A 13,343-nucleotide genomic window follows, 5' to 3' on the forward strand; every position below is an offset into this window, starting at 1 on the left:
CATACTGTTTTCCAGAGTGGCTGCACCAGCTTACATTCCCACCACGAATAATTTTTATAAATATTTGGCTCATGGTTGTTTACCTTCCAGTTATTACTATGAAATACATCTCTGCATCGAGGCAGTGACAGCATCTAAAAAAAAAAAACAAGAAAAAAGTATAAACCTGAGCCCACCTTTTAGGTAAGGTTGAAAGTGGCAGTGAGGTATATCCAATTACACACCTTTTGTTAAAAGGGAAACAGCATCGGGATGGAGTAGCAGGTGAAAACATTTTTCTCAGGGCCCAGACAAGGGCATTTAATATTACTGGACACAAAGGAAACTAGGAGCTCCTCTTTCCACTGTATTGTCAGTGTGTGTCAACTTTGGATCCCAGCCTGTGGGCCCAAGTGGTTGGATAAATCATGTCATCAGTTTGCCTGAAATCTTCTAGTAACTTCCCGCTAACTTTAGAAATCTCATTCCTTCCCCTGACTAAAAAGTTAAGATTGCTCTGGATCCCCCTGCCCCCAACTGTATTTTCTACCTCAGTTCCTTCCCCCTTTCCATTCCTTTAAACCCAGCACTTGAGCCCATTTTTTCCCCCCAGTCACTGAAACATGGTCAGTAGTTCCTGCCATGGGGCCTCTCCACTTGGGTTCCCTTTTTGGTGGCTGACTCTTCATCAGTCGGGTCAGAGGGCTCTACTCATGATTCAGGTTATCACATATCCTGACTTACTTAAAACAGGGCTTACAAACTAAGGTTTATATTTCTTATCTTCTCCACCTTGGCCACTAACTGGGACATACGCTATCATTTTACCATTCTATCAACACAGCCTAAAGTGGAATCTGGCACATTGTAAAGAAGCATTCAATTCATATATGCTGAATTCATGAATGCTAGCATGAGGTACTATTTTTAAACAAAAAGACTAGTAGCCTTGAAATAAAAATTTTAAATTCACAAATACTACAATTTTGCCGAGGAATGTAACTCTCAGTACAAAACTGAGATGAATTACACCATTTAAAAGGTTGTGGCTTCAGGGCACCTGTAAGTCAGTGGAACATGTGACTCTTGATTTCAGGGTTGTGAGTTCAAGCCCCACGTTGGGTATAGAGATTACTTAAAATCTTAAAAAAAAAAAAAAAAAAAAGTTGTGGCTTCTAGGAATCTGAACAGAAATGACCCAGGCAGGTAGGCAACTTAAGATGGAAGTGTTTATATAAATTAACCCATCTAGTTTAATTTGCTATGTATGCTTCACGTAGTACTGAAGAAGGAAGAATATATACTTCCCATATTAATAAATGACATCAAATAAGTAGGAAGAGTTTCAATAACAAGGCCATAGATACATTGAAACCCCTTTTTATATTAAAAGTTTAAATGAAAGACAAATCCAGGTTGAACATAGTGATTGCAAAATATAATGCAATTTTGAACAATTAAAATTATGAAAATATACAAAATTGATGGGCAACACAGCTACGCATTTGTACATTTTCCATTATGTGGAGGACACTAAAAATTTCTCTATGTTTTATCCACATCAGATAAATGATTTAAACCAAATGTTTGCTTTGGAGAGTCTTAACTTAGGATCTCAGTAGTATAAAAAGCAGTAATTTTTCAGTCTGTAAACAGTAGTCGTGTTTTTTCTTTTTTTTAAATATCAATTTACCACACAAAAACAAACACAACAACAACAACAAAAAAAAACCCACACAAACCAAAAACAGCAGCAGCAGCAATGGGTTATTTGGGAATTCTCTTCAAATACCAATGACATACAATTGCTGGAGAGGGTGCTTTTTACTCATGTAAGAATATATATATATATATATATTTTTTTTTTTTAACTGTACACAATTTATAGTGCATAACAGTTTCCAAAAGAACAGATCAATAAAAGATATTGGCCATTTCTGCATAATTTCATTCTTTTTACAATTATCTCAAAATGTAAGAGGTTGGATCTAATTGAAATGCTACATTTAGTAGGAAAATCAGCAAGTAACAAAAGAAGCATAACCTCGACGTAACATTATTTGTCACTAAAACCAGTAGAGGTCCCAGGTGCCCCTAGGCAAAAGACTAGTTAGGTAGACCACTGGAGTCAAGCACTGTCCCTGAGGACCAAAGCCAGCTCACTGAGCACACATATGCTAGATTGACCATGGTCAGTTAATAGACTTGTTTCATAGAGCATTTCTATTTCTATGTACAGTATTTTTGGATATTCAAAGAAGCATCATTTCAAGAACACATGTCATACACACATCCCCCACCCCCATACACACACCAAGTTCCATCTAAATAGGCAATAGTTTTACAAAATTATGATATGTTGTCCTTAAATTAGATTTGGAATCAATTAGAACTTTCAGTTCATCTTGTTCAAGGCAGTTCTTCCTTTTGGGATGGGGTATGACGGCTGTGGATACCAACTTAGATCAAAAAATAACTTCTTGAAACTACTTGATGGACTAGGATTTCCAGCAAGTCTTATTTTGAACAGATAATTTTGTAATTTTCTAAAAAATTTCCTTGGAAGTTTAAACAGCTATTTATCATCCTATCAAATTGTGAATCTAAGAAAGTCAAGATGAGGGGACAAAATACAATTGTTTTGCATACAGAGATTTTCCGAGCTCTCTTTTGTTGCTTTTAAAAGAAAAAAAGTATCACGTTTCACTGGAGAAGCATTGGAAATGACCTGTAAGATCGTCAAGACCAATCAGTCCTCCATCAGATGCTTGAATTTCCTCATCAAACTCATGTGTTTGCTCTTACAGAATTATTAACTTAATGGTATTTGAGTAACAAAGACCAAAAACAGAAGCACAGATTCAAACACAAAAACTTATCAAAGTAATTGTATAAACTGTATAACATTTTCAAGAGCATTGTTTATCCTTTCTGTCAGACTGACCTCTGAAGCTACAGTCTTGGGGAGCTCCAGGTGTACAATGTAAACACCACCCTGGTGCAATTCTCAAGTTTGAAGAAAGCAGACTGAAAGTCAAACCCAATGGGTAACATTTCTTTTGCCAGCCTAAAACTTAAAACCTAGATTAAGTCCATAATATACATTCCTTCCTTCCTTCCTCCCCAAACTCCCCACTTAAAAAACACTAAAGTATTAAATCTTTATTTTCAAGCATATATATATATATATATATATGCTTGAAAATATATATGTAAAAGCATATACATATATATATATCTCACAAAACCAATGACACTGGTATTAGACTCGCCTGCATAAATTATGTACACCTCTCTTCTTTAAAACAGTGATTCCCATCTTTCCCAAAGATGGATGAAAGACAGCAAGCTAGTACTCAGCAGGACCGTAAGTGGCCTGCACTGCTTTCCCCTCCATACAGCCGTAAGTTAACACAAGCCTATTTGTGATTTAACTCTCACAGGAGCTAGGATGGGGATGTCTTGGCTATTAGACTATTAAACCAAACACTTGAGTGCCTGTGGTCTTCTGAGGGGCACCCTTCACTGACAGGTGCCTATGCCAAATTTCATCTGAGGCCTTTTGGGTACCTGCTTTGGATTCTGTGGGAGCAAAGCAGCTGAGGAAACCTCAAAACTAAACTAATGTGGAAAGGAAAGAGGGCCTGCTCCCAGCCATGGTCCCCCTCCACTGCTTTCTGCTTCCTAAGGCTCAAGAACCAGACCAAACACCCACTGCTATAATGGTAGGGCCATTCAGCTGCTCTGAGGTCAATGCTTTATGCTTAATTTCTATTGCTGCTTTTATAGGACACCCCTCCCCCCCACCAGGTGTTTCTGGCGATGGAAGGAAAGAAGAAAAGTGGGGTTCTCTTGTGGCTGCCATATGCATATGAACATGTATAAAAAGTGGTCAAACCCAGATAAGGGTCCTGCTTCCGGTTTATATACAATAATTTAATCAGTTGTATACATTTAATACCTAAAAAATTAATTCACAATCAAAGTCCTTCATGCATTTTATGAGGAAGTTCTGGATTAAAATGATGGTCAACCAGATGTCGCTTTTGCCTGGGAAGATGATGTCATTTTCTGCTGCAGAGTCATTGATGCCTGTGGTTCACACTTGCTTAAATTTTTAGTTTCTTTGTGGTCTCCAGTCTTTTCTTCAGCAGCTCACCAATTTCCAGAAGTGAGTGTAGATAACTGCTTTGCACCTTCCCTTGCACAGTCTTTGAAAATTTTCTCTCTTCCTACAAACGAGACAAGAATTAGTGGTCTTGCTCTGAAAGCATTCTCCCAGATTATAGTTCCTCTCACAGATGTTAAAACTACCAATGGCGCTCCTGGATGGCTCTGTTGGTAGAGCATCAGACTTCTGCTCAGGTCATGGTCTTGCGGTTTGTGAGTCTGAGCCCTGCACCGGGCTCACTGCTATTAGCACAGAGCCTACTTCGGATCCTCTGCCCCCTCTCTCTGCCTCTCCGCCACTTATGCACTCTCTCTCAAAAATAAATACACATTAAAAAAAAAAATTACCATTACCTTTGGTCTCATGGCAAGTTTCATCAGAATACAGTGGGTCATTTTCAGTTTCAAAAAATGCAAAGAAGGCTAAAGCTCATCAGAGATGTACATTTTTCCATGTGATTGTTCACTAACGCTATTACTTTAGCTTTACTTTTTTTTTAATTTTTAATGTTTATTTTTGTTTTTTTTTAATTTTTTTTTTAACATTTTTATTTATTTTTGAGACAGAGAGAGACAGAGCATGAACGGGGGAGGGTCAGAGAGAGGGAGACACAGAATCCGAAACAGGCTCCAGGCTCTGAGCTGTCAGCCCAGAGCCCGACGTGGGGCTCGAACTCACGGACCGTGAGAGCGTGACCTGAGCTGAAGTCGGACGCTTAACCGACTGAGCCACCCAGGCACCCCTGTGTTTATTTTTGAGGGAGAGAAACAGAGTGTGAGTGAGGGAGGAGCAGAAAGAGAGGGAGACGCAGAATCCGAAGCAGGCTCTAGGATCTGAGGTGTCAGCACAGAGCCTGACATAGGGCTCTAACTCATGAACTGTGAGATCATGACCTAAGCCAAAGTCAGATGCTTAAACTGACTGAGCCACCCAGGAGCCTCTAGCATTATTATTTTTAATTCTTCCATCAGTATTCTCTGTTTTTTTTTCAACGTTTATTTATTTTTGGGACAGACAGAGACAGAGCATGAACGGGGGAGGGGCAGAGAGAGAGGGAGACACAGAATCGGAAACAGGCTCCAGGCTCCGAGCCATCAGCCCAGAACCTGACACGGGGCTCGAACTCACGGACCGCGAGATCGTGACCTGGCTGAAGTCGGACACTTAACCGACTGCACCACCCAGGCGCCCCTCTCTGTTTTAATTATACAAAGTGAAAAAACTGAGATTTCCGATTATTATCTTTCATATAGAAAAAAGGTAGAAAATTTATTACTAAGTAGTTTGAACATAAAATCACTAATATTTTGTTATAGGCTACACAAAATGGAAAAATTAATATTTCTGATTACTTCATCAGAAAACAAAAATGGAAATTTATTATTAATTTGGACATTATCATACCCACTTCTTAAAAGCATCAAATTTACCTCTGCCACCTTTTCTAGCGATAATATTGATAGGTCCCCCTCTATATTGACAAAGTCCATTGGTTCCACAGACCAAACAGCTTAAAAAAAAAAAGAACAAAGCTTTCTGAGACCTACTCAAATATGTGAGTTAAATACTTACTGCACATTTTACAAAAAATAAAGGGATGGAATGTTCAAACAGAAAAAAGGAGGCTGGCTAAGAACTAATCAGGCTTACATGAAATTGGCAGTATTGCAAAACCCTGAAGAAATTAGGTAAGCATACCTTATAGCCAAATAATACTACTACTCGAGACCTAATCTATCTTGGAAGTACACATGTGCATAAGAGAAGGTATATAAAATACATTTCATTCAGTACTGTAGTAAAAGTAAATATATATAAACAACCTAAGGGGCACCTGGGTGGTTTAGTCAGTTAAGTGTCTACCTCTTGATCTGGGTTCAGGTCATGATCTCACAGTTGTGAGATCAAGACCCATGCTGGGTGTGGAGACTGCTTGAGATTCTCCCTCTTCCTCTGCCCCTCCCCTACTTGCTCCCATGTGCTCCTTCTCTCTCTCAAAAAAACAAAAAAACTGAAATATCCAATGGCTATGATGCACTCATATTTGAATGTCATACAGTTGTTTAAAAGAAGCCTTAACAAATCTCTTGAATATAAGGTTAAGTGAAAAAAAAGCCAAGTTTCAGAATAAAACAATGTATCATTTACTTTCAAAAACCTAACAGCTATTAGCGTATATTTTAAGGTTACATTAAAAGGTCTAGGCACAGACCAGTTTCAGTGGATACCCCTACGGAAGAGGAAAAGAACCAGGACTGGAGATGGTAGTCCAGAGGCCTTATGGATAGTTGTTTCAAGTTTAGAAAGAAAAGAAGGAAAGAGGGACGCCTGGGTGGCTCAGTCTGTTAAGTGGCCAACTTTGACTCGGGTCATGATCTTGCGGTTCATGAGTTCGAGCCCCATGTGGGCTCTGTGTTGACAGCTCAGAGCCTGCTTCGGATTCTGTGTCTCCCTCTCTCTGGCCCTCCCCTTATCACACTCTATGTCTCTCTCTCCCTTTCTCAAAAATAAATACATTAAAAAATAAAGAAAGAATAAAGAAATAAACCTAGTGGAAACTGAATTTAAAAAAAATTTGTTTTTACCCTAAAGATAAATAGCACTATATGGATCCTATATTTGGTGGCTGATGCTGCTCAGTATATGTATCATGACTTCAACAAAAATAGGCAATATAAGGCCATTATTATTTTGCTCACTATAATCCTATAAAATAGGTATTATGATTTTCATTATACAGATAAAGAAACTGAGGCCCAGAGAGGGTAAGCGACTTTCCCAAGGTCAAAAGATGAGGACAGAGTCAAGGCTCGAAAAATCTAAAGTAGCCCAAAGTTAAAGATAACCTTTAGAATACTCAAAATGAGGGGCGCCTGGGTGGCTCAGTTGGTTAAGTGTCCAACTTCAGCTCAGGTCATGATCTTGCGGTCCGTGAGTTGGAGCCCCACGTCGGGGTCTGTGCTGACAGCTCAAAGCCTGGAGCCTGCTTCAGATTCTGTGTCTCCCTCTCTCTCTGACCCTCCCCCATTCATACTCTGTCTTTCTCTGTCTCAAAAATAAATAAACAGTAAAAAAAAAAAAAAAAAAAAAAAATTAAAAAAAAAATAGAATACTCAAAATGATCAATCTTATTCCTCATGTCAGAGGGCAGACAGATCCTTTAACAACAACCACACAACCATCAACAGTGGCCTACTGTGCCTGTCATCTTTGTAGCGGACAGTCCTTCCCACATACCATGTGCTCTAGCTCTGCCAACGGACTCATGGTGCCCCACACAATTTACCTTTCTGCCTCTGCTCTGTGCCTTCTGTTTCAGATTCCTTTCATCCATTCCAGTCTGCCTACTGAAAACTTACTAATCCTTAAATGTCCCCTCTCCAGTGAGACTCTTTCTGGCCCGTTCCATTTCTGTGCATATATCATATCTCCAATTTAAAGTAGTTTTTGAATATATCTCTCTAAAGCCAGGTTTTTCGATCACTGTATTTCTATGAGCATTTACCCAACAACAGCGAGCTCAATAAAACTGTATTTATCTGCTTATTAACATTCTCAAAGATACCCAGCAAAGCCCAACCACATGAAGCAATGTGACATTCTTTCAAGTTTGTGACCTTTAAGATTATTATTGCTGATCGCCTACAGTCTCTTACCAGCGAGAGAGAAGTATCTTCTAAAATAAGTTCTTCAAGTTTAAGTGCAATTAGATGTGTTTCAAGCCCTTTAATGTGATCCACAACATTGGAAATTAAAGTCTGAAGCCCAGTAACGTAGTCTTGGAAACTGGTAAAGATTGGTGGCTGGAAAAAAGATTTTTTAAAAGATGAAAGATTATCAAACATATTTCCTTCACTCATATCACATAAGCTATATTAACTTCATGCTATAGTTTTACTTAATGCTATAAATAGTAACAGGGATGGATACAGTTTTGGATATTAAGACAGTCTCTCTAAACCAAGGTAAATTTAACTGGCACCAAATAATGCTAATTCAGAAACAATGACAAGCATTTTTTTAAATGGGGAACTAGAGATGGAAAAACCAACAGAAAATATCTTAGTTGGCTATTACTCAACTTCAGGCTGGTACTCTTCTGGAACACTAAAGAAGATGAAAGAAACCAAAACTTCATTTCTCTATATGTCACTGAGATTTCCTCTAATGTTAACAACAGAAATATAACAGAAATAAGAGTTTTCTAAGTTCTAATAGAAAACATAATGGGAGACAACAGCCAAGAAAATTCTGAAAAACAATGGTTATGTAGAATTTGCCCTCATATATATTAGAGTAGATCATAAAGTTACATGAAATCCAGATAGTATGGATATATAAGTAAGGTGATAAAAAAGTGAAAAGAAACAGGTCCTAAGATAAAACTGAAGAATATAAGGGAATTTAAATGAATTTAAGGGATGCCTGGGGTGGCTCAGTCAGTTAAGCAGCCAGCTCTTGGTTTTGGCTCAGGTCATTATCCCAGAGTCATGGGTTTGAGCACCACATGAGGGCTCCAAGCTGAGAATGGAGCCTGCTTAGGATTCTCAATCTCTCTCTCTCTCTCTCTCTCTCTCTCTCTCTCTGCCGCTTCCCTACTTGCACACACACGTGAGCTCTCACTCTCAAAACAAAACAACAACAAAAAAACCACATAAAATAATAATAAATAATAAATAAAAATAAATCAATCATAAAACAAAACAGGGGTACCTGGCTGGCTCAGTTAGTAGAGCATGTGACTCTTGATCTCAGGGTTGTAAGTTTGAGCTCCACACTGGGTATAAAGATTACTTAAAAATAACATCTTTTAAAAAATAAATTAAGTGAATTAAATAGTTAAGTACCAAAATAAATTCCAGGTAGATTTAAACTTAACTTTAAAAAATCCACCCAAGTACCAGAAGAAAATTTAGGTAATGGTTCGTGTAATCATAAACTGAAAAGGCCTTTCTAAACATTACACCAAGCTAAGAACTATAAAAAAAAATATTTTTAGGGGTGCTGAGTGGCTCAGTGGGTTAAGCATCTGACTTTGGCTCAGGTTATGATCTCACAGCTTGGAAGTTCCAGCCTGTGTGGAGCTTTGTGCTAATACCTCAGAGCCTGGAGCCTGCTTCAGATCCTGTGCCCCTCTCTGTGCCCCTCCCCTGCTCACACACTGTCTCTCTCCTTCTCTCTCTCTCTCTCAAATATAAACATTAAAAATATATATATATATAATTACTATGTTGACCAAAAAAAATACTCAAAAGACAAATGAAAAGAAAAATTTGCATCATATAGGATATAGAGTAACATTATTAAGACCTGAATAGCTCAAAACACATCAAGAGAAAAAATATTACTACCACAACAGGAAATCTGGGCAAAAAGATGAACAAAAAAGACATCAAAGAAATCCCAGAAACATATGACAAAATTCAAAAATCAGACAAACACAAGAAACCTGGCCAATCAATTAGTAAGGCTAGCCTTTGACTCAAGAAGTTTTCCTTGAAGGTTCAACATTTTTTCTTTTTTTAAAGTAAACTCTACACCCAATGTGGGGCTTGAACTCACAATCCTGAGATCAAGAGTCATGCATTCCTCCAACTGAGCCAGTCAGGCAGTGCCCCACCCCGCCAACCCTCCACTCAATTTTTTTTAAATGCAAATGAGAAAACAGGGAATACCAATGTTTCATCATATAACCATTTAAAGTAATGAGATACATCTACGTATCTCCTGAAGAGATGCCCAGATAACCTGTTAAATGAAAACAAACACAAACAGACAAGTTGCAGAACCTCCCATAGAGTGTAATTCTGGTTTGTTTGCAGTGGCAATTACTGGTTGGTGGGAATATGGGTGGTCTTCATTTTATTCACACCTTTAGGTTACTTTGATGATCAGAAATATACAAAAGCTATTCTCATTTTTAGAAACTAGAAAAGCAATAACTATAACCCACCTCCATCCCAATCCAAATACGAAAAAGCTATTTGACACAGTTGAAGAGCACAGGCTTTCATCAGAAGAGAAAGTAACAGAGCAACTCTGTTCTATGCCATCAAACTTAACACTCATGATATGTTAAATTACATTGGGAAAAAAAAGGACAGGTTTCTTCATTACATCCTGCTCCAAATAGAACTACCCTTTGTTTCTGAATGAATAGAAACATCCAGCAAAGCAGTGTCAAATCTAAAGAATTCCTGAATTGTTACTGAATTATGCAGGAAGTCAAAATTACTACTAAAACCATCAACATTAAAAAAAAAATCAACATTTTCAAATGACAATGGTTGCTATGTTGCTACAGTGAACAAAAATCTCCCACCTAGGATAAATGCAAACATTAATAAAATAGCATATCCTGCACAGAATGAATCCTAAATAATTTTCCTTATGAAAAGGATACAATTTATATTAATGTTTTACGCATTCAAAAACTAAATCAATCAAGATGGGAAGACACTACAAAACTGAATAGAAAGAGAAATAAATGAACTTTATTTATATCACACTAATAATCTCAGTTTTTAATTCCAGTGTTTCTGCAGAGTACTGCAACTGTCTATATTAACTGGAACATATTCTTTTTTAAAAAATATTTATTTATAGGTACCTGGGTGGCTCAGTTGGTGGAGTGTTCGACTTTGGCTCAGGTCATGATCTCGTGGTCTGTGTGTTCAAGTCCCAGGCTCTGTGCTGACAGCTCAGAGCCTGGAGCCTGCTTCTGATTTTGTGTCCCCCTTTCTCTCTGCCTCTCCCCCACTCATTCTCATACTCATTCTCTGTCTCTCTCTCTCTCAAAGAAAAACATTAAAAAAAATTTTTTTTAAAGGATGATACTCAAGGGGTGCCTGGGTGGCTCAGTCCGTTGAACATCTGACTCGACTTCAGCTCAGATCATGATCTCATGGTTCATAGGATCGAGCCCATCATTGGACTAGAATTCTCTCTCCCCCTCCCCCGCTTCTGTGTGCTCCCACGCATGCTCATGCTCTCTCGCTCTCTTTCTCTCTCTCCCTCAAAATAAATATTTAAAAAGCAAACAAAAAAGAATGATATTCAAATAGATGGTGATACTTAAAAATATACATACAAATATATATATGAATGAGTGTGGGACAGCTCTACCAAAAATGCCAACCAATACATGATAAAAGGATTGACAGAATTTTTAAAAATCACCAGTGTGGAACCATAACTTTAAATAAATGATTATGCAAGTTAGACTTAACAGATGTTAAAACCAGCGGATGAAAGGCTGGCAGGTAATAGGATATTCACGATCTCAAAGTATTGTCCCATGGATGACTTATTAATCACAGGGTGGGAAAGGCACCTTTACAATGAAGAAATCCATAGACACTGCCTTTATCAAATAATTTCATCTGAGATCACCAATAATGGGACTTAACATGAGTGCCCCCTGACTTAATTTGCTAAAAAGGAAATAGCATCTATATTTAACCTAAACCCAAGGAAACAATAAGCCAAATTCAGATTGTAAGACATTCTACCAAAAACTGAGCTAGACCGTTGAACAATAAAGATAAACAAAAGACTAAGGAAGGTGAAAGGAGGGTAAAAAGACATGGTAACTAAAAGCCATGTCAGATAAACTTAACAGGATCCCAGTATTTTGAAAAGCACTATAATAAAGAACACAATTGGGTAAGTGGGGAAATCTGAATACAGACATTATAACAGGATTGCATCAGTATTAAATGTCTTAGGTATGAAAATTTCTTCAGTACTGTGATTCTGTAGGAGACTGTATCACAGTCTGTACTTTTCTTTTAAACGGTTCAACAAACAAGAGGTTGGGACAGATGATAGAATGAGAGAAAGATAAAGGAGATGTGGCAAATGTGGAAATTAAGACATTTCTAAGTTATAACTAAGCCAAGAAAGAAATCATAATTAAAATCAGAAAATATTTTGGGCGTGGTGTTAACAAGTGTCAAGTAAGGATATCTGAGTGTTATCATGCTGGTCTTTAAGCTTTTCTGTAGGTATGTAATTTAAAAAAAGAAAAAAAAGCTTGACAGAGAAAATGAATGTACACAGGATCCTAAGGTCTCCTTCAATATGCAGGAAAACAGTGAAAATTAAAAGCTGCACGCAGCCAAGTTATTGTGTTTTCTGTTATTACCATGATGATGCTGGTTTCTTTTTTCTTCTTTTTCTTTTTCTGTAGATTTAATTTATATGGTCGCAAGACACTCTCACAGTAACTGGACACCCAAAGGATAATAGAAATAGTCTGAAAGAGGAAAAACCGCAAATTCATCAATAACAGTTCAAAGTTATGGATTAAATAATCCTTGCCAACGGTGCTGTGCAAATCCCTTCAAGGTCTCCTCTAGCTCATTACAGATTAGAGTGATCAGATTCATTTCTACAATCACCACACAGACCCAGAAGACCTTCATCTGAATACTGCTCAGAATACTATGATTGCTTCAATCTTTAGCCTTCCTTCTAGCTCTCCCAGCTCTAAACCCATCCTCTACTCTATCCAGCTTCCTTTTAAATTTGTAGCAATTTATTAACATCTTTTTCACTCAAGTGAAAGGTCCAAATTCCTAGGCATGGAAGCCAAAGGTTCTTTACAATATGCCTCTCCTCACCCACTTCCCCGATTAAGGTATTACCTCACCTGCAAATCTTAAACTTAAATATAAACAGAAATCTCCCTAGTTGGTCAGTACATTTCTTCTTTGTCGTAACTTAGGTGTTTACACCTATGCTTCTTCTCTGCTACAGAGTGTGCATGTACATATACATGCAGTTATTACTGATTTGTTCAGAGGCTTATACGCTTACACTGTGCCAGTTACCAGAACAGACTAGGAGGAGGAAAATAAACGTGACAAAAATAAGATAATGGATTATACGTGTTTGTAATCCTTCTCTTCTCTCTGGTTAAAAAAGAGTTGCTAAATCAGCGCCCAGATTCTCCTTCACAATGCAGAATCTTAGTAATTGGTAGTAGCAACAAATTTAAAAAGCTAGTGGAATTAACTTAAAGTACGTAATAGTTAAGTCAAAAAAGAAAAGGAACAGAGAACAGACAGATTTGGAGTGAACCTGAGGAATTTTTAAACATTGGTAAAGCAAATTACAAGTTTTATTCATTATCAACAAAACCTTCCTGGTATGCGTGGAAGGAGCACGTTCAAAAAAACGATTTAAACTG

General features: G+C 37.6%; 1 protein-coding gene across 4 annotated transcripts in view; it reads right to left on the reverse strand.

The window, feature by feature from the left end:
• Positions 1 to 1,194: 1,194 nt before the first annotated feature.
• Positions 1,195 to 13,343, reverse strand: part of NAA25 (N-alpha-acetyltransferase 25, NatB auxiliary subunit) — an 80,265-nt gene continuing 68,116 nt past the window's right edge. For 2 of the 4 annotated variants that reach the window (XM_086681702.1, XM_086681703.1), the window contains exons 22-24: positions 12,297 to 12,407; positions 7,807 to 7,953; positions 1,195 to 4,211 (exon numbers count right to left, since the gene is read on the reverse strand). In XM_086681702.1, the coding sequence (XP_086537828.1) occupies positions 4,089 to 4,211; positions 7,807 to 7,953; positions 12,297 to 12,407 (381 nt within the window). In that variant the 3' untranslated portion in view covers positions 1,195 to 4,088. The other 2 variants (XR_015242228.1, XM_086681704.1) reach the window with 2 other exon arrangements.

Source organism: Puma concolor, chromosome D3 (genome assembly GCF_028749965.1).
Source record: "Puma concolor isolate L17-30 chromosome D3, mPumCon1.1.hap2, whole genome shotgun sequence".
NCBI classification, from domain to species: Eukaryota; Metazoa; Chordata; class Mammalia; order Carnivora; family Felidae; genus Puma; species Puma concolor.